We start from the raw sequence: 26,102 nt of genomic DNA, 5'->3' as shown, positions 1-26,102 counted from the left end.
TTTAAATGCTATCAACACACCTTGACATACAGATTTTCGTGTTATGTCATTGTCTTTATTCCTGTAGACACTTCAGTTCAGATACTGTTAATCCTTCCATCAAATCATTGCTGGGTGGCAAGTCCAATTGTGCTCTTTCTGTCTGTTTTTCTTTGCTTACCAGTATTGTGTCCTAGCAAGTTACCATCAAGAAGAGCCCTAATTTTCACAATTATATGCGTTGACACTTACTGCTTGAAGATCTTGCGTTATATGGTCTTGATTGTGGCTTGTGACTGATAATTTTCATTCACTAAATATCTTTGCCTAATGTTTCAGTGTTGGTGAGGGAGGCAGGCATATTTTGCTTCCCTATCAACAGTAGAAATTGGAGGAATTTTTTTCCAAAAGTGCTTAGGCAACTTTGACACTATTAAAAAGCAAAGGGATTTAATACTTTTACCACCCTCATCAATTTGAAAGCAGACTTAAGTCTTTCTAGTGCTTCTTAAAAAAAAAAATGTTATTCATTAATGCAGGTTTAATACTCTTGCTGGCCAGTTCTGCTGTCCTCAGTCATTGTTATAGAAGTGAAGCCAGATTCGACAGTAAAACCTCAGAACTTAAATGCATATGTAAATAACACAAAATATATTTTAACTTGCTTTTTACTTAGACGATCTTCCTATATGTGAACCTTAATAACTTCTTTGAGATTGTTTTCTTAAAGCAGTTACTCCTGTGGCTAGGGCTTTGGAGGATTTGGGTCTGGCACCTACTATTGTCTACCCCCTGCCAAGTTAGGAAACTAAAATAAGCCTTAAACATAATCGTGGTATGCACAATGAGCAAGAAAGGAAAATATTATTTAAAATAAGAACAGTGGCCTACTGAAAACACTGCTTAATCAGTCTTCGTGCTAGAAGTTGCCTTATTCAGGATGAATCTCGTAACATGAATGCACATTATATTAGGAATCTAGTTCAGTGATGATTGCTGTGTTCTTTTTTCAGGTACACACCACTTGATTATGCCTTGCTTGGGGAACACCATGAAGTGATTCAGTTCATGTTAGAACATGGAGCTCTGTCTATAGCTGCTATACAGGACATTGCGGCTTTCAAAATTCAGGCTGTCTATAAAGGATATAAAGTTAGAAAGGCTTTTCAAGAGAGGAAGAATCTCCTAATGAAACACGAACAGCTGAGAAAAGATGCTGCTGCCAAGTAAGTCTGAGACTTGAAATATCCTCTAGCAAATAGACATATACTGTAAATTTATGTATATTAGTGTATGATTTTATCCATTACTCATCATCACTTACTGTTCCTCTTACTAAAATTCATGAAACTTGCAAGCACATAATGGATTTTTTTTGCATAATACTATGATGAAAACTGTTTTTCAGGCAATCCCAAATTAAATAAGAATGTTTATATAATGTTCATGAACAAGGCAAAATACCAAACACCAGGAAACTAGCGTATTAGAATCATTATCTTTAGCTAATATTCTGTATGATGATAAAAAGTTTTGGAAAACATTTATCACTCTAAAGTAGTGAAAATAATTATTGACCTAGCAGATCTTTGATACCAGTTTTGAAAAGAAATTAATAAGTAGATGAAAATGAATGAGATGTACTTGGAAAAGCCCAATTAAATAAGGCTTAACTAACCGTTTCATAGGGGAGGCTGTGCTTTTCTAGCAAACTGAACTCCTTCCAGATTTTATTTGTAACTTTTATCTTGGCAGTATCATACACTGCAGTTAAGATTTTCTGCACTTGACAATTACCATGAAATCATTAGATTATAGATAACTAACATATGCAGTTCGAATAGTTATTTGTAAGATGTGTAGATTCTTATTGAGTTTCTGCTCTATTTAATTGAAACAATGGTAGCAAAGGGATATAATTCTAAAATACAAAATTACAGAAATGATAATCAGAATGCTTTAGTTGGTTGATCTGTATCCTTAAGGTCCACAACATGAATAAGAACAAATTAGCACATGGTTTCTCTTAAAGAGATTGGATTCTGGAATGAAAAACGTAACAGTCTGAAAATAGTTCTATATTTTTTTAATTATTTCTGTAAAAAGAGGTCATATGAATGGACAACATAGTCATTGAACATAGAGGGTTTTTTCTTGTATCTATGTATCATAGACAAATCAGCTGCAGTCTGCTATATTTCAAATTAATTAGTTTGCTCTGCATAAGTGGCCAGTCTGACCTTCACTGGCTTTGAGTGCTACTACCATATTGGTTAATACTTGTTAACGCCCATTAAGAATCAAAGCTAGAAATACCAGATAACTAATCTCTCGCTCACATCTTTAGCTCCTAAAGTTGTAACTTGCAGCCCTCCTACTGCTGCATTTTCTGAAGTTGGAACAAGTCAGACCCATGCATGGAGAAGCTGCCTCTGAAAATATTCTGAATATCTTATACATTTCTTTTTAATTTGGAGAACTCAGCTTCTTGCTGTGTGATCACAACTGACTTTACCAATTTGAGGTATTTATATTCTTTGTGATGACAGTCGTTTTTAGAGGAATCTGTGATGCCCCATCCAGAAGATTAAACAAAAAGGGATTGCTTCATGGAAATTTGGGTGTGTTTTTTTCATTGTTTTCCTTTGTGAGTTTCTAAAGTACTTTCTGAAACTTACTAAGTTGTTGATTTATTTGAAAACAATAGAAACAAAGTCTGTGTACCAAATACCATAAAAACAGAATTAAAATATAATTGGAGTATACAAGCAAATCAAGTTGACACATAACAAATTTTATTTAATTGCAATTTTATGATCTGTAATAAACTGAAGGGGACATTTTGTTGTCATCATTCTGAATGTCCATCTGTGCAGTCCACAGTTAAACTTGGCCAGGGTGTTGTTACATACAAACAACTAATATCCCTACTGATGTTTAAAAATCTGCTCTCCAGATAAGAGTAGACATGTGCAAATCCAGAATAACGGTGAACTAGACTGAAAAAGAAACAAAACTAAAAACAACAAAAAAGCCTACTTCAGTGCATGAATTTAAACTTGTTTTGTGATACATTCTTTTAGAGAGTCACACATAAATCAGCCCTAAATCTGCATGTTATTAATTAGCCTGTTCATTAAAAAAAAAAAAAAAGTTAACCACCGTCCCATATTTGTATTATTTTCCTGTGAAGTTACATTCACTTTATTCAACGTCTGTGAAATATTTGTATCTCCCAAGTTGCACAAACCTATAACAAAGAATTATTATGTTACAGAATAAAAAATGGTGCAGGGCAAAACAACATGCACATTGTTATGTCATTGAGCAAAGAGATGTATCAGGAGACCTGCTTGGTTAAGCAGAGGAGCTATGACAGAGATAAGAGGTGGAAGCAGTGACAGGCTTTGTGGAGAAGCCTAAAAACATCACTTGGGCACATAGGGATGGTGTCAGGAAAGACAGAACTCAAATGGAGTTGAGACTGACAAGGGATATCCCAGCCAATGAGCTGAGCTTCTGCCTCTACACTGACAGTAAGAGGCTGAGCAAGGAAAATGTGGGCCTGTTGTGAATGGTGTGGGTGATTTAGTGAGAGCAGACACAGATGAGGTGGAGGTACTCAAGGCCTTCTTGTCCTCAGTCTTCCCCAAGAAGGCTCCCAGGACTCTCTGCTTAGAGAACGGATCAGAGAGGAGGAGAGCTGCCAGCAATGACTGAGGATTAAGTGAGGGATTGCTTGAGAGAACTCAACCCAGGCAAGTTCATGGGACCAGATGAGCTGTGTCCAAGGTTGCTGAGCAAACTGACTCTTGAATATCTCAGAAGGGTCACAGAGATCCGGGAAATTCCCCAATGACTGGAGGACAGCAAATGTTGCACCCAGCTTCAAAAAGGGCCGGAAGAACAATTTGGAGAACTACAGACTGGTTGGCCTCACTTCAGTCCCTACGAAACTCATAATAGTTGTAAACTGAAATGAGAAATTTTGACTGAAAATAAGGAAAAAAAAATCACCATGAGGACAGTCAAGCAGTGGGACAGGTTGCCCAAAGAGTTGGTACAGTCTCCATCCTTAAAGATTTTCAAGACCTTGCAGTATAAATCCGTGAACAACCTCATCTGACCTCATAGATGACCCTTCTTTGAGCAGAACGTTGGCCTTGATGTCTTCTGGAGGTCCCTTCCAACATGTATTCCATATCGTGTGGTGAACCGATCAGGAAAGAAGCACTGGATTAGGACAGTAACTCAGAAAAGGAAGGACACATTTGAAAAACGGTCTGTAGCTCTACATAGAGGTAAAATGTTGGACTTCTAAATTTTTTCAGAAAGAAGCTTTTCTTTTGGAAAACCTGATTTTTAGGAAGATCATGTAAAGTGTTTAAAACATATTCAGAGGAAAAACAATAACCAGGATATTGGGGTTTGAAAGGGCTTCAGAACTCATTCATCAGTTTTTCTCCTTCCTTTTGAATTTCTCAGAATACGTTCCTGAAACCATACTTCTCTGCTTTTACTAAGTCTTCTGAATTTGATTCTGACCAGTTGAAGGAAACTGCCTGAGAATGTGAATATGAAAGGGAACTTGGATGAAAGTGAATAAGAGTAAATAAGTCATGATATTTAGGAAGAGAAGAACAGAAAGAAAATAAAACAGTTCAATGAAATAGCCTTCCATAGATTTAGAAGACTGTTCCTAGGGGCAAGAGAGTGCAAGTAGCTTATCAGATCCTTCAAAAAACTGGTAGTAAGGCCTGCATGCTGAGTGAAGATAGGAAGTATAGCAAGAGAGAAAATAATGAGCCTTTCAACAACCTGAAAAGGGAAAGCACATAGTGGAAAGTTTGTGCCATCTTTAAAAAATGAGAACAGAAATAAAATACAATGATAAAATTAGAAAAGCTGAGGTATAGAATGCAAACAACTAGCAAGGGATGTGACGTATCATAAGAAATCATTGTAAACATGCATTTTAGAAAGAGGAAAAAAAAGAGTTGGTCCACAGGTGATGGTAAGAAGACTGAAATGTTCTTTTTTTTTGGTTTTTTTTCTTTTTTGCTGTAGTCTTCATTAGATGTCAAATTATGTTCAATAGCAAATGGAATTCACACTAGCAACAAAGGGTAGGAATGCAGGATGAAATACTGAAAGAACAATTTAGAGACTAATTGGATGAGGAAGATACTTTCAGATCAGCTTGGCCTGATAAAATTAATCCAGGGATATATAGAAAACTAGCTGATATAATCATAAAAGGGTTACCTTTAAAACTTAAGGAGGACTGGTGGGACTACAGTATTTGTGAAATGAGCAGCGTCTACTTTCTCAAAGAGGAAAAGGAGAAGGCCCTATGAACTTCAGTACCAAGAATCACAGAATTATTGAGGTTGGGACGGATCTCTTGGGATCACCTAGTCCATCCCCACTCCTGCTCAAACAGAGTCAGCTAGACCAGGTGGCCAAGGACCATGTCCAGTCAGGTTTTGAGTATGTCTGCAGATGGAGACTCCACAAACTCATATTGTTTCTGTATAGTTCCATATGTATCTGGAACATAACGAAACAAGAAGTAATGGCTGTCCTGACTTTGCTAAGAACAAATTATGTCAAACCAATGTGATTTTTCTTTTGTGACAGATTAATGAGTTTTGTGGCCATGGAGAAACAGTAGCTCTCATTAAGATTCGCCTAAAGTTTTCATACTTTCTCATGTGTTGCTTTCATTAGCAAATCAGAGCAAAGTAGCTTGAATTAAACTGTAACTAAATAGGTGAAAAACTGCTTGGATGAACATATGCAGAGTAGTTCTTAATGGCTCAACCTGCAGTTGGTGGAGGTATATATTGATTAGAATTTCACAGAAATCCACGCTGGATCTCATACAATAGTGTTTTCACTTAAGAAGTAAAGCGTTAAATTTGCAAATGGTAGCAGGATGGAGAAGACTAAGCACACTGAAGTCTGATTTAGAAATCAGACTGGTGTTAATACATATGAGAAATGACTGAATTAAAAATAAGAGGTCAGGTTAAGGACAAATGCACACCTCTACACATTTTGTAAGGCCAATCAACACAGGAATACTTGGCAGTAATTAACTGGCTTTTTAACATTTTTGTTAAGGACTATCTGTTAAAACGTCATAGTCGATCAGAAGCTGAACGTGTCATGAGTCAACAGTGCCATGCTTTTAAAAGCAACCATGCAAGATTGTATTAGCAGGAGATAGCTACTTACACAACGTGAAATATAACTCCTCTTGGTCCAGATAAAGCCTCAGCAGTAGTAGGATCACAGCTGGAGATCTGTTTTCAGGTATGATTTTTAAAGTAACTTCTTCTGCAAGGATAACTCTATAAATGCTCTCCAGGCACATGGATGTGTTCTAAACTGAAAACGTTCTCCACAGAGCAGATAGAAAAAAACAAAATGTTTTTAATAGAATAGAAGAAATAGAAGAGGTTGAATTCATTTTAGCAGGATCAAAAAATCAAAGCATCTGTATGTCTTCACAAATTTAAGGTTAACGCTGAAACTGTTCTTTTTGGGATGCCAAAACATGTTTACACTGCATCACTTTTGTAATGAAGTAGAAATTTAAGACTCTTAAGGACAAAATTCTGTTGCAGTTAAGGTGGACAATTTTGGCTTGCCAGGTATATTATCACTATCTAGCTGTAGTTGTCTAACGTTAGAGTCTGAGTTTGGATCCTGTAGAGTTGCTGAAACCTCCTGAGAATGACTGAGAGCCCTTAAGTTAGAAACTTGTCTGCTTCCTTTACCTGTTCATGAAACCTACTCTCTTATCTTAATTGAGACAAGAGTAAAAATTGATTATTATTTTTTTTTTTTAATTTTGAGAATATCTTTCACTGTAAAACAAACTGTATTTGTGACTAAATAAAGCCAATCCCAAGGGGAGTATTCAGGAAGTAAGTATTCAGGAAACTTAATCAGCTAAGCTCTACTCTGACAATTAGGATGATGGCCTATGAATAGGGAACTTGGAAATCCCATCCTTTTATTATTTCATCAGTTTCATCTGAAAAATTAGCACACAAATGAGCTTTAAACAAAGCCCCTTTTACTTCTTCTCAACTTCCAGTCCTGTGTCATTTCCATAACTTTACAATTGGCATGTCGCTGATGTTAATGTTTTGAGCTAATCTGCTAGTCCAAAGAGTGCAGGCCACTGTCTTTGGTGTGTCACACAACCTGGCTCACACTTCCTTTTCTAACGCTGAGTGGAGGGTACTGGTAGTAGGCTGCTTGATTTGTGTGAAGAAGAGATAACGACTGTTCTGTGAATAGTAAGATCTGATTTATCAGATCAAATGGCAGAGTAATGGCAGTGAGATCCATACCGTACACGAGACAGACATCCCCACGTAGCCTGTTTGTGGAATGCCGATATTATTTGAAACTAGCCCCTTTTTCCTTGCCACGGGGAATACTGAGCCTCGGGCTGCCAGGAGTGTATTTTTTAGATCAATTAACAGCTTTTCAGGTACAAAGTTCAACCAGCTTCTTCTGCGGGGCGTACTTCATGAGATAGTCCTGACAGATAAAGTTAAGGCTTCTCCCTGGCACATCGCACTGAAATGACATACGCTGGCATTGATGCGACTCACAGGAACCGAGGATGGCATGCTGCATAACTAACCTGTCATATGCTGTGCTGTGAGCTAATGTGTCAACAGTCTGCAAACTATGTTGTAGCATTGGAAGCAAGTTAAAATACCAGGCAGCTACATGATACGACATTTACCAGCTGTCCATTCCAACAGGAAAAGTGTCACTTCGTCTCCTAACCAGTGCTTAATTTATAAAAACAAATTCAATGGTAGGTAGATAGGTAACGTTTGCTACTTGTTATTGGGTTATTCTGCTTTGTAGGAAAAACAATTTAAAAGGTAAAGTGTAATGACGTTTCATTGTATTTCAAAATAGGCTGCAAAATTTTATTGAACAGATGTACCTTTCATAACCTTGTCCAAAATTCTTTTATATCTGCGCTATTTAAGAGATACATGACTTTTTTCATTTTCAGAAACCAAATATAATGACCGTAATGGCAAAATATGTGCACGCAAGTTTTTAATTCCCATCTCATGTTTTCAGTATTTATCATTTGTATAATGTGTAATCCATTTATGTAAAATCACAGAATCACAGAACAGTTTGGGTTGGAAGGGACCTTAAGAACATCTAATTCCAACACCCCTACCAAGGGCAGGGATGCCACCCACTAGATCAAGTTTATTTAAAAATAAATTCTTTAATTATCTACCAATGCCAAGTATATACCAGCAAGTTAGCCCTATAGCTAATTTGCAGTTGGTTGGTAATTGTCTGTATTAGGTATTACACAGGTAAATAAGAAGAATAATTTTCAAACAGATGACATGTCTTTTATGAAGTTTTCTGATTTTCAAATAAATACAGTGCATTGCATTACTATTTATATTAAAGCATGGTTCGTTACTAATTCAAAGCATTCTTATTAGTATCATGTTTCTTGTTTTCTGACACCTTTTTCAAATCCTTCCACTGGTACTTCTTTTTTCCTTGGATTTAAAAAGAGAACTAATGTGAAGAGAAACTATGCTTTTCATTTTTGTATCTGCATTAAAAAAAAAAAAAAGAGCCTAAGTTACATAGTTTTAAATTAGGGGGTGTTTTAAAATAATTTTTTACTGCTGCAAAGTGAATGGGAAGCTGGCTTCTAAGGACTTAACCTTCATTAAGCTGTAGCTGCAAGTTAGTTGCTATTTTGGATCAAGCTAAGACCCTTCAATATAATAGGTCGCCCTTTCTCACAAAAAAAGATGTCATAGTCAAGATTTTGTTTTGTCAGTGTCAGGTTTCTAGAGATGAATGTGTTCAAGTTAAATACATGCTCCCAAAATTTTGTCTTTGGAATTCTTATGGTATTTACTATAATTACAGGAAACGTGAAGAAGAAAGTAAGAGAAAAGAAGCCAAGCTGCAGAAAGGAATGCAGAGCATGGAACAAAGTAAGTTTCGAGTACAACAGAATCCGGTGAATCGAGAGAAAACAACCAGCATCCTGCAGTTGCCTAACAAACAACCTGATATACAGAGTAAGAGACCTCTCTCTCTCAGTGCTTCCCAAATTCAACCAGGGAGAAACAGTAGAGGTTCACCTAAAGCTTGTCACAGCAAAGGGACACCAAAGGAGACTTGCCCATCTTCAGAGCCTCAGAGCGATGGTCATAAAATCAGGCAAGGTTTGTAATAATTTTTATTTGGTCTGATTATTCTTTTTGTCCGCATCTGGGGAAATTCATATGTAGGACCTGTTTTACTCTGTCATTTCTTGTTCTTTCATTATTTAAGCAATTCATATGGGATAGAGTTAGATACAGATTCTTGTTTGCGTGTGCTCTGTCAACTTAGGTAGTCAAAAATACTGATGTGCACGATAACATATCTACTTCTTCTATATTGAAAACAATTTACCTTTCAGTTATCAAGACCCTCGCTTGCCCAATGCAAAATACCTGTGTTTGAAATATTTACATATGCCATGTTTACACAAATATACTCTTATTTTTTTGTTATTGGAGTGATGCTAGGAAAGTTGACACAGGATCAACTCATGAAGTCTTTTGATCAGTTCTCATGAGGTTTTTTAATTAATCCTCTTGTGACCAAAACTTGGATGGACTTCACTGGAAGTTTTACTGGAATTAAACATAAATTTAGATCCTGTGGGCCGTCACTTCAGAAAGATTTTCAGCAGTTGCAAACAGTTTTTTTGCACCTGCTAACAGTATGTAAAAACTATAGTTTAGCTGGTGGCTCTATTCTGATCTGTTCTCCACTCAGAAATCCTCTTTTCTGTATATGTTATCTACTACGTGTGTTATTGCAGCTGTTGAGTTGCATTGATTCTAGTAGCAGCAGCAAAGTTATTTTTTGAGTTCCGTACTTGATATTGCTTCTTTGCAGCTATCTAAGAAAGTTTATTTCAACGTGAAAAGGTGATCTAGAATACTTAAGTGATGTTCTCCTGTCTTTTCCCCAGTTGTTCAGATTGCTTTGCACATGCTGCTCTAATAACAAAAATGGTTTATGGTTGAAATAAAAAAGCATTCTACGCGCCATACTTACAAACCAGGTAGTAGCTTCTGGTGAGTTAAGAATGACAAAGCCCATTTTTCAAAGACTCTGTTCTTTTTTCTCACATCTGTAAAAAGTAACTATTTGAGATATCAAACTGATGTGACAGTGATGGAAATTTCATACATGTGAACTGAATGTCAGCTCTTTGCTGTTTTTATTGATGGCACTGGTAATTTTGTACTTGGCTTCACTGGGAGTGGAATTGTGCCCCAGAAATCTTGGCATCAAAAGGCACATTTTTTTTAAATTGCAGTAGCACACTTTCAAAATCGTCTGTTCCCCTGTTGTAATAAGAGAGAGGGAATTTCCTTCTGCATTCTGGAAGATAAGAAAAAAGAGTAACGTAGATCTAAAAAATAATTAATTAAAGTAATACTCGATTAAAATAGATTATATTATAGATCTTTTTTCTTCCTGTCCTATAACAGACAGGACTATTTACCCATATGACAATCCTGTGCAAGTTAGAGTAGCCTCTCAGCCCATATTGACCTGTCACCATGATAAATCTTCTCTGTCAGAGACATCATTGATGATAATCCTGAGTTTCTTCTGTATAAACTGCTAATCTGCCATATTCTGCTAACCAGACGAGAGTATCACAAAAGTATTACAGTGAGGGCAAATATAGGATGGTTTTACCAGGATTTGGATAACCTGGGTGATTTTCTTTGATTTTAGTATATCAAAGCTTTCTATTTTCGCTTTTTCCACTCTTACATCCCCTTTAACAGCCTCTCTGTCACGTTTCATCCAGTCTGTTCTATTTCTCATTCTCCTGTTTGTTTCCCTAGTAAAAGGTAAGGTGTCTGGTAGGAGGACATTTCCCGTTTTACACCCCAGTCTGGCTCCCAAGTCATTCTCACAAGAGTGTTTAAAAGCAGTCACCACACCTCATTTATTTTTCTGCCCTGGGTGTGGAAATTGGGAAAAGAAATCTTGCAACAATGGAAAAATGGGAAGGACTTCAGAGTTTTATTTAGGGTATCAAGGGAAGTATTGACAAAACCATTGCTCTGGGTTTCCTGGGTCAGTATGCTACATTGACACTGTGTGCCAGGGTAGAGCAGGGTGGATAGAGCAAAAATTTAGCAAATAAATGCTGGAAACAATGACAGTCTGTTAGGGTGTCCTCACTGCAACCAGCAGGTGTGCTCATGTGGCTGCATTCTTCTGCCATGTGGTGAGCTGGTTTCTTTGGAAAAGACACCGTATTCAGGTAGGTGAAGAAACAGTTTTTCTCTCTGAACTTTTTTAGGCATCTAGTTCAGATTTAGTGTTTGAGGGAGAGATACTTGTAGAATGGTAAGCAAATGAAGAAGTTTGGGACCATGCTATTCCAAGCAATCATTACGTCTTCTGATTCTTCCTGCTTATACTTTTTTTTTTTCCATTTAATTGAGAAAAAAATAGAGTAATAAACTCTGGATCTAATAAACTCTGGATCAGAGACTGAATGCTGAATGTTTGTTTCCATTTCTCTGTTTAAAGAATTATTGAAAAAACACATCAAAAGCAAGCCCAGTTGTGTCCATTTCCATTGTGGCAAAGCAAAAGAGGTGACAAAAGTTGAAGCCAAGCATCAGGTTGCAGCTGCTGCGGAAGTGGGCGGAGAAAAGCACAAAGAGCACACCATCGAGGCAAATGGTACTTCTGCTCGTGGTACCAGAAGGCATACTTCTGCTTGTAGGACTGCTAGTGCCGGGGAGAAATTAAGAGATCAAAGTCAGCCTTCGTCTGGTAACAGGGACCATGGTGAAGGAAATTCGGTGTTCTTATGCAACATCAGTTGTGCTGGGGGAATTGCAAGAAATTCAAAGCAGTGTGAAGCTGTTCCAAAGGGCAAAAGGCATCAGCAAAAATCCAGAAATAAAGAGGTAAACGATGAGAGATGTTCACCAGCTGGTTCTAGTAGACCAGGGAGTGCCAAAACGGTATTTGTAAACACCAGAAATGCCAGCGTGCATGCCGTAGAACAAACTAACAATGTGGGAAATAATGAATTAGCGAAAAAGCCCTCCCCTTTATTGTCTGCCGAGACAGAATCTGCCAGAACTGTGCCAAGAAATCCAGCAGCGTGTTCTGCCTCTGATGACAGTTTGAACTTGGAAAAAACAGGCGTAATTGGATCCAGGAATGCAGATGATCAATTATGTTCTGTCGCATGGCAAAGTACAAATATTGAACTAATCCCTTTGGAGATTCGAATGCAGATAATAGAAAAAGAAAGAACAAGAAAAGAGCTATTTCGGAAGAAGAACTATGCTGCCACAGTTATACAGAGGACATGGAGAAGGTAAGGCTGCTATTTCAGTAGCTAGAGATGGGATACAATTAGATGTAAATCACATTAGGCGTCAGCAATGTGTTTTGTTGGGTCCTTTTGCTTGTAACATTACCAGTGATAAATCAGGAATGTAATAATCTTTCACCAAACAAGTGGAAGTGTGTTCCAGTTGCCTAGAATTGCATTAGTAAGTTCGTAAGAAGTGCAAGGTAAGTGATGACTTTTAATAATTGGAGGAGTTATTAAACTTCTATTTCACGCATTGATATTTCTTTGTAGAGCGTCGATCAGGATCCGCCTAAGCCTCGAGTTCACTGCTCTCACGTTCGTTAGCAACCTTGCTCGTGTAGGAATGTGGTTTTTCTCCAGCAGATTTTTTTGCAACCAGATCCTTCACCACTATTTACTGACACACCCAAAATTGTATTCTGACTTGACTTTTAACTCAATAACCAAACAACAAACAGTTTGGAAGCTCGGAGGGAGTTCATTGCCAAAACTTGAACCTGACTTGAGTATTCAGCAGGAATGACTGCAGCACAGAAGAGGCAGACAGGAAGGAGTGAGATGACCCCATTTGCTTTCCCACAGCATCGTCCTGCTTTCATGAATGCATGAGTTTTGACCTCAGAAGTAGAGTCACTCTTGATAAAACATGCACCTTAGTGTTTAATTTCTTATCAAAATTGACAGGAGGAGTGTGGCAGCTGTAGGTCAGCATATAATACGTAGGTGGTTCCTATTTTCTAGTTTTGAATTTTTCTTCAGTTTTTATATGGATGCATAAAACTATAAGCTGCAGATTTTTACTCATAACTTATCTTTCCAGGTCTCTCACTAGCTTAACAGTTCCACGTTTTTATCACACAAATGCTTTAATATTTTCTCTTTAACATTAGTTGCAGAAGAACTAAGAGAGTTAACTCTCACAACCTGTGGTGTAGTTTAGCAGTGATTCAAAAATTGTTCTCCCAAGCACGTTGAATCAAAAGGAGATATCTAGAAGCGTTCAGAAAGTAGTCGCTTCCTTTCTTTATACTAGGGAAACCTGCAAGTCTCCTTCGACAGCAGAAGCAGGACTTAACGCCCAGCTGCCTGCAGAATAGATGCCGAGTTGCCAGGCAGACCTCGCTTCCCCTGGGTCTTGGTGTCTCTCACACTAAATAGCAAATGGGGACATGGGGGAAGGAGTTCTGCCCAACAGGTTTGGGGAATTTAGTCTAGTCTGGTCTTTTAAATAGAGAAGGATGGGGAGGCACCTGCTTGCAGGAGAGGTTGGTGTCAGGCTTCGTGCCTTCAGCATTTATCCCCCATCTCCTGTAAATATTTTTATTTTATTTTTTTATATGCAGGCCCTTGACATCCCTATGTTCTCTCTACTCCTGCAGGCAAGCTTGAGGCAGACATACTGGCATCTCGCTGTTAGTACCAAAATGCCTTTTCATGCCTCTTACACTCCTACACACTGCGCTTTTCAGTATATTTATTTGTGTCTCTGGTAAGCAAGGCCATGACCCAAAATTGCGAGACCAGTTCTGAATTGCTGCTGTGCAAGCCTGCTGTTTTGAAAAGAAGAGATCTGGCGGTGTAATACCACGTAGCTCTGAAAGGGTAACCACGAGGTTGTGCCGCCTGCGTACGGCGGTGTTTCCAGGCCTGAAAAATCCTATGGTCCTTATTTTGCAAGGGGAGTGCTACCCGGGCTCCCCATTGCACAAGACGCCAGGTAGCCGAGAGGCAAGTATCACCAGCTTGTTGTTTGCGGAGTTTTGGGAACCCGGCACTTTTTACAGTTAACTTAGGAAGTGCAGAGAAGTTTTGTCCAGCACAGAGACAGCTGATGCTGGCCGCTGGTGGGGGTGGGATGGGTACCAGCACAGGTGCCCCATGGTCTAAGCTGGTGCTTCGTTTGTTCCTAAATTGAACTATGGCCATTTAAACATTCACGTTGGCTCAACAAATACTTCTGTTTGCTCCAGCTCTTTTATTGGTTAGCCAAAGTATTTCCCAGAATGAGGTTGGGTTTACAGCCCAGTAATATTCCAGTTTATCTCTTCGCTGCTGTTGGCATACAAAAGTGACATTGGCTTTTGTAAGTACACTCCTATTCCAGAGGAATGTTAACATTTGGGAACATGTTATTTTTAATTCATTTTGAGCCTTTTTGAGGGGTGAAAATTCTGACTTTTTAATACAGTGTCACTGTACACAGTACTTCTGTACTTCTCGCATCTTTGGTCTCTGTTTGCTATTTATGACGTACTCCTTATACCCACACGGATCTGAAAGTCAAAGCTCTCCCTTTTTTTTTCCCACCACTTCTGCCATCAGCTCCCTTTGCTGCTTACTAGAGGCTGTGTAAATGCCTCCTTGCTTCCCAAAGTTTCCCAAATCTTCTAAATTGTCCTTTAACTTCTCTTCTACTTTGAAACCTGAATTCTTGTCTTGCTTTCAGATCCTTTTGGATACCAAAAAGTAAAGGAAGTCAGGATTAGGTTAGGGGAGTACATCCGTGTGTGATACTATTACTTCTGAAGGCTACCCTGTTTTCAGTCAACAGCAAACCGAAGTCCTTACAAAGCAGTAGGTGCCCGATACAGCTTTCAGTCGAAGTGTAAAGATACACACTGAGCACTTGTGCACATCACCTCACAAGGATCAGGATCTGAAGCCATGTGTCGAGCTGGCTTACCTCTGCAGAAATCTTTGCATTCCATTTAAATTTTTGATTATCTGAGCATTTTGGATAGACCTTTCCAAAATACCCACCTGTAAAACCATGGTGATGTGTTACCTGAACTGGAAGTGTGTGGAGGTTCATCCACAGACTGGTCTCTTGGCACGAGGTGGTTATTCACTTACTTAAAAGACTGTGGAAAGTGTGGGGATTAAAGATTGTTTAATAATTTGCTATTTAAAGAAGTAATGAAGACAAATAAATATATTTGTAGCATCTACAAAACTTACAGACACAATATAGAACATTAATGAGTATCATAAATCCTGCAAGATTACAAGAGAGGCTACGTTTGCCCCTCCTTCGCTCTCATTTCTTACATCTGCACAAAATTTATTGTTGCTAGAGGTTTGATGGGGCTCAAAGTTTGCAGCAACACCACAATGCATTAATTTTGGTGGCTGTTTCGGCTGAACACCGGGCAGTTCAGGGGGCAGCGATGCCGAGGTGAGGGCACTGAGCTGCCAAGAGGAGTCGTGCTTCCCTCCTACCTTCTCTCTCAGGTCCATGAGCCCAGCCATCTCTCCTGCTTACGGCTCAAGCTCAACATGAGCTTATTTATCCAACTGTCCTGAAACCCACGTGGATGATGGGGGCTGTGAAATCAGACCAGATTTTCTACTCCCCGTTTCCATGCTATTACCCCAGCAGTAATGCTTATTTTCAAAAATAGAAAAGCTCTGCCTCTTGCTTTGAAGCACAGACCATACACATCCTCCCAAAACGAGGGTTCGTATTTCAGTTTAGGATGTGGGTCCCAAGTCAGAGGGTCACCCCTATTTGTCTCTGAGTCCAGGCTTGCGCTGGTAAACAGCCTGCACTTGTAGGCAGCCAGAGAACTGTACGTTAATGACATGTAGAAAAATGTGCTCGAGTCCTGGTATTTCTCTAAGTGAGGGTTACATGCATTTGTCTCACTCCTCTGCAAATTCTGCAGTGGTGATTTTCTTACTGGAAGTGCACTGAAAGCCACTGTGAGCTACAGCACAATGGCGCCGATCCCCTAAAGCATGCCAAACTTCCCTTTCGCAGGAAAATGTTTCAATTCCCAGTGTCCGCAAACCTCGTAAATGCAGTCCTCCGGAGTGAATGTCAAGGTGTGGGGCTTGCCAAAGGTTAAGTGCTCTTCCTGCTCGCTGAGGCTTGCGGATCCCCTGTCTGCCTCGCTCTCTCCTCGGGGGCACTGGGGCCTGTTCCCTTCTCCGCGGCCCGCAGTGAGTTGACAAAAGCTGGAAGCGATTTGGTTGCTGCTACAGCTGGGCTCCTGCTGGACTCAAGGGTTTTCAGCCTGTTATTGCTACACGCACACCCTACCGGCAGTATCTTTGTGTTCAAGCCCCTCTAACACTGAACCTGAGCACTACTTGCCAGCTGTGTCATTCTGCACGTATATCCCACCTTTCTTTTATGGGCATTATTTTTGTTGACTAAGTAGTGGGTATTTTGCTAAGGCACCGCAGGTCAGATTCACAGTGCACCAAACTTGGTCCCGTTCTGCTTTTCCTCCCTAGAGTCGGAGCAATCTGCTACAGGAGGAGCTTCATTTAAAAAAACGCACGCTCACTCTAAAGATACCTGCCTGCATCTTCTGCGTTTCAGAGCCTCGCGGTTGTTTTCTCGTTGTTAAAAGCTACCAGAAACTTTCTACAAACATTGAATCATGGCTGGGTGCAAAGGTGGAGCGCCTGTGAATGGTTCGTTTCATGCACCAGCACAGGCTCCTGGCAGTAATTACCGAACGCCCACAGAAAGCAGCGTGCTGCTCTGTCCTGCTCACGCCTGAAACAGTTCCCCTCCTGTTTTTCCTGCCGGGGGGGCTCACATGGCCCACCCTTAGCACAAGCTATGCTAGCAAGGCGCAGTCATCGTCACGCTCCCCTCACTTGCTCTTCCTCTTACCCCACTGAAAAGTTCAAAGTGACGTCTTAGTTAACAAAACTGGAGCATTTCTTCTTCTGTCTCTCATTAATGCTCCTGTCCTGGAGTCAGGCAGTGCTTTACATCCTGTGGGCAGCGCAGGCACCTACTGGCACGGCGTGGTTGCTCCCCACGTTTGGTACCTACTTTAACGAGCTGCGTACCAGCACACGCCTGGATTCTGAAGTTCCACTGAATTAAGACTAAATACGTGTTTTTTTTCTTAGGCAGCAAATTTCACAGAGGTAATTTACAAAGCTTGTTGAAAGTTTAAAGTTATTAGGGCTGTAAGCGAGCATCTCATATCCTTTTGGCATGCCGGTGTGCTTTTGTATCCTCATTTCCTACATACGGCGGCTGGTTCTGAATACCGTAGTTCATCGGATCATAACATACATTGAAACAGTTTGCGTCTGGTTGTGTCGTCTCTCATTTTAATTTAGGACTTGTTGCAGATGGAGCAGCAGAACAAGTCCCCTCCTTCCCCCTCCTTCCTCCCTCCCTTCACCGAGGCCTTTTTGGATGCCAGCGGGGAAGCTGATCAATGCGTTTTGGCCGCTTACCAAGCACTTATAATTAATATTTTACAAGTGTTACTCAATGCTCATTTGCGACAGGTTTGTGCTGGGAAGATTCAGAGTTAACTGCTAGGCCACTTAATTGACTTGTGAGTGTGAAATGCCAATATCCGATTGAATGCTTCTATCTGATTCAAGACCAAAAAATAAATAAAATAAGGGACCTCCTCGTTTGCTGGGGCCATCAGGCACTCCAGGGGGAAGGACGGATAATCTGCGGTCACCACTTGGCACAGGACTGTGACCACACGCAAGAGGTTAGGAGCTGGGGAGGTGCTGAAGGGAAGGGGAGAAAAGCAAGAAGCTCACTGCGAACAGGGCAGGGGGGAGCATCTTTGGAGACCATAAGGAAACTGGCACAGATTTCTGTAGAGATGTGCAGGTAGACTTGGCTTCTCTTGCATCGATTTACCCGGAATACAAAGTGGCAAAGCGCAGTCAAAAATGCGATGTTATTTTGTGAATACAGAGAAAATGAGAAAATAGTATTGACTATAGTGCTACATCATAAATATTTATAGATTTTCTCTCCTCCAGATTTTCTGTGTATTGTGTTGCAGAACCGTAACTTCTGATACCCGTAACGCCAGGTCTTTATTAGCTGTGTGAAGCAAGGGATGCCTCTAGAATTGAACCCAGTTCCTACTTTTTCTTCTGAGCAAACATTTCTCATCCGAGTGACTTGGCACATCAGTGGGAGTTCTGTTTCCCCAGTTACTCGTGTAATCCCCCGTGTGAACTGATGCATGGAAAGCACCGAAGTTAAAACAGGTCACCTAAAACAAGTGCTCTTCTCTTTTCTGCTCTCTAGTTACCATCTACGACAGGAGTTGTTTCGGCTTCTCAGTGCTAAGCGGCAGTGCAAAGATGAAGACAAATGGAGACAAGAGGCAGCTGCCTTCCTCATTCAGGTTGCCTGGAAGAAACAGCTGAACCATAGCCCTCTGAAGTCAGTTCCTTCATGTAAAAATCTGAAATCCGTGAACAGAACCAGCTCAGCCATAAAAACTAGCAAGCAGTCCATCCTCAAGCAGATATATGGTAATTTTGCTTTCACTGTATTTTAAATAACTACATTTTTATTTTTATAAGTTATAAAGTGTTCCCTATGTTTTGAATTCTTCTATACACTTCTTACCTAATCGTTAGGGATTTAAACTATTTGTAACAATGAGTTTGAGTCTCAGGTGCTATGGGTAGTTCTGTTTCTGGTTAAAAAAAACACCTCTCTGATTTAACATGGTTTCTTCTAAGGCCGTGTGAATCACCGTGTCACTATTCCAGCACAGGTCTTGAGCAACCAGATAGTTCTGTTGCCAGAGCTGCTCACGTATATAAATGCGGAGAGAGAACAGAGCAGTGACACTGGGGATAACTGGCTGTATCGATGCACCGTGGCTAGCTATATGGAACGCAGATGAACCTTCCAAACGTTATTTTAAACTTCTATGGTATTTTGATTATTGTTGTTTTTTAAATACTTCAGTTTGAAGAATGTGGTCGTGTTCAGTGTTAATAACTGCTTTGTCTGAAGACAGCCAATTTTTATTGGAAGGGCAAAAATCATCTTTTATAACACTGCAGTGCTATGCAGTATGCCTGAATATGCAGTGCAGAAGAAAGCATCCTGAGGAAACAATAGAGGAAAAGCATTGTTTTTAAACTCAGGTTCCTTTGTAGGGTGGATCACTGATGGAGTAAAGACATGCTAGCTATATGTACTATAACAGGTGGTAAGTCACTTCTGTTATGGCTCTATAGCTTAGATAGCCAAAAATGATCAAAAAAATAAAAATAAAAAAATAAAAGGTATCACTTAATGTTCCTTCTGTTATATACTATACTATATATACATAGTATACATATATAGTGCAAGACTTTCAAAGTTTGCTTAAAGTTCTGTTGAAGTTGTAACAATTTGCTGTAATGCAAAATGTCTCACAAGTATCCTCATTGATGAATGAGAGCATTTTTTTAGGATAAAATAATGCTGTAGCCTCTTTAAATAATTTATAGATATACATAACCCCGTCTTTATAGGAATAAACATAGAGCTGTTCTTGTTGTTTGTTAAAGGACGTTCTCAGGAAGGCAAAGTGTGTCAGCCAGCAAGACCTTCCTCTAAGCTGAAACTCTCCGATGTGCCTCTGGTCTCAGGTAAGACACATACACTTTAACAATACTAGGAACATAGCAAATGACTTTAATGTTTATTTATTTATATATATGTGATTGGGGTCATCTTAGAAAAGAAAAAAAAAACCAAACTGTTCAAGAGCTGGTTATCTCATATCAAGACACGTAACTGCTACCAACCTGTTGTGATTGAATGTTCTTTCGCTACTTTTGGACTTGAGCACCGTGCTTTTATCCTTATATTGAATCATTTATATGAAAGCCTGTTTTGATTGGGCAAGGGAAGAGCTTAATATCATGGATTTGTACAGTAATAAGCCACTCAGCTGTGGTTGAAAGCACTTACAGATGCTTATGGCAGTGGTTCATCAGCACAAATATTTGCTAGCCCTATGGAAGTAAAGGTAGTGGGTTTCTGCACGTACCAAGAATTCACATACCTGTTTGTTAGAAATACATGCTTTAGTTCATGGGTAAAATTTGAAAATCCAAAGTTAGTCATCTAATCTCTAACATTTCTACTAAAGTGCCTCAATGGAGTTCCTGTCCTGTGCACAGGGCCTCAATTATTTCATAGATTCTTTTTATATGCAGTGAGTTTTAAGGAGAAAGCATGCATTTATCTGCTGCTTAGCACAGAAACCACGTAAGAAGTCATTACTAGGTCTTCTTGGGAGAGCCTCAGTTGTGTTTGTAACTGAAATTTTATCTATGGAACGGGCACCGGGGCAGTAGGGTCGCCAGACAAGTACTTGAAAGTTGGCATGACGGGGACTGTCAAGACATGGGGGCAGAGATGGGGCTACAACACATAATATCAAATAGTAGCCAAAAACACAACCTGTAGAAGTATTATCGAGGTCACTAAAGGCTGGAAGCTTTATGCATGGGGCAGTAGCTTGACAGATAAGTTAAATAGGAAGTCATGGTTGCCTCTCCTAGGAGTACTCCTTTGGTAGATGCCTGTTTTGAGAATTTTGCATCACCTGCAGTTCAGAGCCAAGCCACAGACCGACAGAAAAAGCAAATGGCTCAAGGAGACAGTGGTTCACACACTTTGCATAGGAAAGTAAAATACATTTTCCTCCTAGTTTACAAAATGCTGAAGTCAAAAGGCAATCCACCGGTAGACCTAGCCTTCGGTTTGTCATCTCTGCCACACTGTGAGACACCAAGGCTTTTTCTTCTTCCACTGTTTGAAATAACTGCTTTAATTAAGAGGCCCAACCAGACAGGTGTTTGATTGCCACCTCTTCATACAGCCCCCAATCTAAATGTTAAAAGAGCTTCAGCAAATAATGCTTCTTTTCGTTTAACTTTCTAGGACAACAGACCCCCCTGTCTACTGCTATAAAAAGGCTTTCTTCTGAGGCTCGCGTGTCCTTTACTTTCATAACTTGGTGACGACTAGGATAGTGATAGGAACTTTGCCCAGTTCCTGCAGAACACTACCTACTTTTATTCACCTAATAGGAGCTGGGGGAACTTTAGCCCTTACGTAAAGACAATAACATGTTTTTCATCTGGCTGCCTTCGTGCATGACAACATTACGTTTGTTGGAAAAGTTCAGAGCTGTCAGTGGCTAATGCCAGATACTCTACTTCTGACGTAGGTGCCTGGAGTAGGTCAGCATGGACTGTTCAGTTTGAGTCGTCTCTTGCAGAAGGTGCAGCGGGGAAGGTGAAGACTGACTATCAGCCCTAGTTTTCATGTTCATATAGCTACTGGAAAAAGCACGCAGTGACAAATCTCTAACAGGAGACTGACACCAAACTCATTTAACTTCTTGGCATAAGCAGAGCAAACACTTTGGGGTGGACAGACAGAATGCCGTGAAAGGAAATACACAAATAAGTAGGGAGCAGGGGAGAGAGGAAGGGATGACAGGTAGAAAAGGAGTGAGCGTGTAATGGGATGTACAGACAACGGGTAGATGTTAAGAAAAATACAAAACTGTTCTTGATGACTGGAAAAATAGTGCCTTTGTGGTATAATTTAAAGTTGTTTTTTTTTTTTTTTAATATAGATATTTTTTGTCAATTCAGTAAAGGACATCTAAAGAAGCTTTCTGCAGCAGGCCAGAAAGATAAGCCCACTTTTTTGTTTCAGTGTCAATACCAAAAGTGCTCATGAAATTGTAAAGGAGATTTTTTGAATTATTGGCATTAGAAAGAATGTTTGCATCCAATCTCTACAAATCTGGGAAAGGAATACACACTGCTTGTAGCACATTACACTAAATGAAAACATTGAATGAGTCCTGATGTTAAGCCAGACTCAAAACTGCAGAGAATGGGCAGCTGATGCTCCTTTTTACTTTCTAGTAATTCAGGGAGCGCTTGCTTTAACCCTGGACTAGCTTCCCGTATCTTCCAGAAACAACCCAGCACCTGTTGTTAGAGGACAGAAATATTGCAAAACAAAATCTCTTGCTGCTCTTCAGCAAACTCAGCCAAGAGCCTTAATTAGTGACTGAACCCTCAGCCTCAAAACTCTCATGAGGGTAAATCCTAAATTAAGCTCCATTATTATGCCTGCATTAAACACACACGGTCATGTTTAAGTTGTACTGAGTGCCAGAGAAAGAGCTCTTTTTACAGATAAATCAACAGTGATCTGTGAGGAACAAGGCACATTTGTTTCCTGGTAGGTTCTTTGTGAAATGCAGAACCCAGTGTAACAAACTTTTTTCTCAGCTGGAGTTATTCATCAAAACTATTTTGTTCTTTTCCAGTAAACAACCTACAGTACGTTAATTTGCTGGAGAACATGGGAAGATCCAAGCAGTTTTCATACAACATGAGACCGACCACTGCTGCAAAATCAAAAAGTACAAGACTGAAGCACTAAGGAAAACGGGACATCGGAATTCAAGGAACACATCCTGGTATAAATGTATTTTTTCCATAATGTGCAAGTCATCTACATCTTAAACTTGAACACATTTTCAATTTTGTATTATATCAGCATTACATGCCAAGCAGACTGCTAAGGAGTTGGACTTTATTTTGTGTACAAATTAGTTTTTAAATGCAACTGTTAATTTATTTACTGACAGGATGAAATCTGAACTGCATTTGGAAACAGAAAAGTGCTGAACCTAGCATTGCAGGGCAGTTGCAGTGGTTCGCAAACATTTCCATTGTCAAAAGTGGGAATTTTGAATGCGTTAATTAAATGAAGTTTCAACAGAGTGAAACTGTACTGGAGATGTAACAGTTCTAAAAGACTGCTGTTCCATTTCACCTCAAATTTATTAAACATATTTCAAAACCTAACCAGGAAAGGAAGTACAGACCTCATGCTCCACTCTCAGCTAGCTATGGCTTTGGAAGGACAAGTAGAAATGTTGACAAAAAAATCACTCAGTAAATAAAGCTCTTTCCAAAGCCTATGGAAACTGCTAGGTATGTTTTCTACTTTTGAGATACTCCCCAATTATTTATTTGTTAATAACTGTATTTTTATATATGCATAAAATGAGTTTCTACAGAAAGCAAGAAAGGACAGGGGCCTGCTCTAGACAAAAACTTGTCTTTATATAAGCTTTGGAGCTGCCACTGTACAGTATTTACTTTGCACAAAGCCTTTAAAATACGAATTCACCAAAAATAAGTTATTCTGATTTCAAAATATATGTATTTCTATTTTTTTTCTAGTTGGTGTTACATAATTCTAATTATTTTAATTGATGTGATGCTTAAAAAGAATAGCTGACTGGAGTCAATAAAAGTCTCTGTTTCTCTACAAGAACTTAAGCTTCAAGAGGATTCCTTAACTGACCGTTCACTGTGGTCTTTCACAAAAAGAAATTCCAGTAAAGTTATGTTTACTTGCTTGAAATGAAAGCTCTTAGAAGCAAGAGTGCAATTCTTTGTAAAATTTTTATTGTTTCACTTACAAAAACATTGACAAGCTTTGTTCCAACATCTTCCATTCAAAACTAAATAGAAGTAAATGCTTTACAATAAATGCAGTTCCACCTCTTTAATATACCGTGTTTATAGGGCCAGGTCCCTGGGGGTGAGAGGCAAGGTAGATGTTGAAACAGTAATGGAGGTCTGTTAGCCATTGCTCTTGGACTTCACCACTCTTCAGTGTCTAGAAAGAAGGGCGAAAAGGGAAAAAAAAAAAAAAAAAGTAAAACTCAGTTTCACCAGCAGTATTAGTAAAGCTTCACTTTGTTTCTACAGTTAACCAGGTGCTCTGTTGAAGATACAAGGTAGCCTTGTTCACCCGCATGCAGTGACATTTTTCATTTCACTTACACATTTAAACACCATATGCCTGTTAATGCTGAAATTATGGAGTGTTATTATTTGGTACGTTAAGTCAGTGGTACATTATGAAGCGTGTGAATTATATCAGATGCGTTTCCTTACTCTTTAATTACAGCAGTTTGCTTACTTTCCAATTCTGCCATTTGTAGTCAATCAAAATGCAAATGAGCATGGTTGTGAGCTCAGTACCCAAGCCTACAGAAGAGCTGCTACCAACAGACCAACCCAGACCACAGTCCAGTAATTCATCCTCCTTACCACTCTTCAGTGGTTAAAAAAACAAAACAAAAATCTCAACAAAACCCACAACCCAGCCAAAGTCAAACATTACAAAAACTGGCTGAGGCCTTTTCAACACCAAAGGAAGCCAAGGATCTCATTTTTTGTTAGAGAACCTGCATGATACACTCACATCTGTTCTTGCCACCGCGAGGTTAAATTTTTGGTGATAGATCTTTACAAAGTTACTACTGGATGGATACCTGCAGCTTACTTACTCAGCCTGTGGGCAATACAAACTATCTGTGCTCAAAACTAGTACGAACTTTTGCAAAGAGGCAGCTTCAGATCTGGTTCCTGAGAGGAAAAACAATTGTAATAATCTCAAAAGCTCTAAAAGGTGGAAGTGTAAATAGAAGGCTGCTGGATTTTGCAGTAGTTGTGAATTAAAAAAACATCTACCACTTTTCTCTCTAGACACTTGCATACTCGAGAGAGTTTCCTCCGTATGTATTTAAGGGAGTTTGTCTGATTTAATTACATCTTTGTACACAGACATACCCCTGCTCCAATAAAAGAGAAAGAACTAGCTCCTTATTTTGGGACAGCTCTCCAGCAACCAGGCCGTGCAGGTCACCCACTTCCAGTGCCTTTTGTTACAGAGCCGGTCGCTGCCCAGACCCCCTGGGCTGAATCAAGCGAAACATCAGAACTGCCTGCCCTGGGCAGTGAGTACAGGAGCTCAGACAAGTAGCAGCCTACAACACAGCCTGCACTACCGAGACAAACAAAATGGAAGCTTGTGTTTTACCGAGTGCAGGGTTTGCACTAATTTGTGAACATAAACATGAAGTCTATCCTTGTGGTGTCTGGGAGACGAGACGAGGTTTCTTACCATAATGTCCTTGATAATCTGTTGCACCAGAAATTCATTCGTCATCATGTGGCTCCTGAGCTGACCATGCTGCATTAGCAAGCGAAGCAACTGAGCAACCACAGGCAGTTCTTCCCGACAGATCCTGCTCACTTGGAGGCTTTGCAGCATCACCCTTAGTAATCGTGGCAGGAGCACTAATGCAGAAATACACGATCCCCACAGCATATCCCTGAGAGGGAAAGAGGACAAAAATTGAAATGATTAAGGAAGATTATTTCAAATACACTTCTGAGACCTAGGCCTTGTATTTCTACAAGGAAACGTACCTCTGTGTTGAAGCCACTTGGCATGGTTACACTCGCAATTAGAGCTGAAGCAGAAAATTTGTACTGACAAATGCTATAATTGAAAATATTCTAAGATTATGGACAATACTGGGGAAAAAAAAAAATTAAGGTCCTGCCCTGGAGCTACAAGTGTTGCTGAAGCTCCTACACAGTGTAACTTCTGCTTGATGCAGCAGGGAAGATTTTTTTTATTTCGTTTGTAATTAAAATACAACTCAGTCTTTAAGAGTCAACCTCCCCCCCCCCCCCCCCCAAACAAAACCAATGCAATCAGTTTTTTCTACTATTTAAGTCATTAAATACAGTAAATGAAGGAGGAGTCTGGTTTTAAAAACACGTCTTAAAGTCAGCTCTGACCAACTTTCTTGTATGTGGAATGGTTATAGGAAAAATTCTAAAGTTTAAACTGTTTAAAGACATTTCTGCTATACAGGTAAATAAACACTGAAATCTGGTGTCTGTGGCTTTTTTTTTTTCCCCTTTTAAAATCAAATGGATTTGCAGTCTATAGAATGACTCCTGAGAAGTTTTGTTAAAGCTGAATCATCAAGTCAAGTATAAGCTTATAAAGACAAATCCTTTGCGTGTTGCT

At 39.5% G+C, this 26,102-nt stretch overlaps 2 protein-coding genes across 8 annotated transcripts in view; one reads left to right on the top strand and one right to left on the bottom strand.

Annotated features, from left to right (window-relative positions):
- INVS (inversin) overlaps positions 1–25,965 on the top strand; it is a 101,202-nt gene extending 75,237 nt beyond the window's left edge. For all 4 annotated transcript variants that reach the window (XM_066992685.1, XM_048079551.2, XM_013181159.3 and 1 more), the window contains 6 exons: positions 993–1,205; positions 8,932–9,233; positions 11,623–12,427; positions 18,462–18,691; positions 19,727–19,807; positions 22,522–25,965. In XM_066992685.1, the coding sequence (XP_066848786.1) occupies positions 993–1,205; positions 8,932–9,233; positions 11,623–12,427; positions 18,462–18,691; positions 19,727–19,807; positions 22,522–22,637 (1,747 nt within the window). In that variant the 3' untranslated portion in view covers positions 22,638–25,965. The remainder of the gene's footprint in view (positions 1–992; positions 1,206–8,931; positions 9,234–11,622; positions 12,428–18,461; positions 18,692–19,726; positions 19,808–22,521) is intronic.
- Positions 23,653–26,102, bottom strand: part of TEX10 (testis expressed 10) — a 53,033-nt gene continuing 50,583 nt past the window's right edge. For all 4 annotated transcript variants that reach the window (XM_066992687.1, XM_066992688.1, XM_013181160.3 and 1 more), the window contains exons 14-15: positions 25,182–25,392; positions 23,653–23,888 (exon numbers count right to left, since the gene is read on the bottom strand). In XM_066992687.1, the coding sequence (XP_066848788.1) occupies positions 23,775–23,888; positions 25,182–25,392 (325 nt within the window). In that variant the 3' untranslated portion in view covers positions 23,653–23,774. The remainder of the gene's footprint in view (positions 23,889–25,181; positions 25,393–26,102) is intronic.

The sequence above is a fragment of the Anser cygnoides genome, chromosome 2, assembly GCF_040182565.1.
Source record: "Anser cygnoides isolate HZ-2024a breed goose chromosome 2, Taihu_goose_T2T_genome, whole genome shotgun sequence".
Lineage (NCBI taxonomy): Eukaryota > Metazoa > Chordata > Aves > Anseriformes > Anatidae > Anser > Anser cygnoides.
This window is presented reverse-complemented; position numbering and strand designations above follow the sequence as displayed.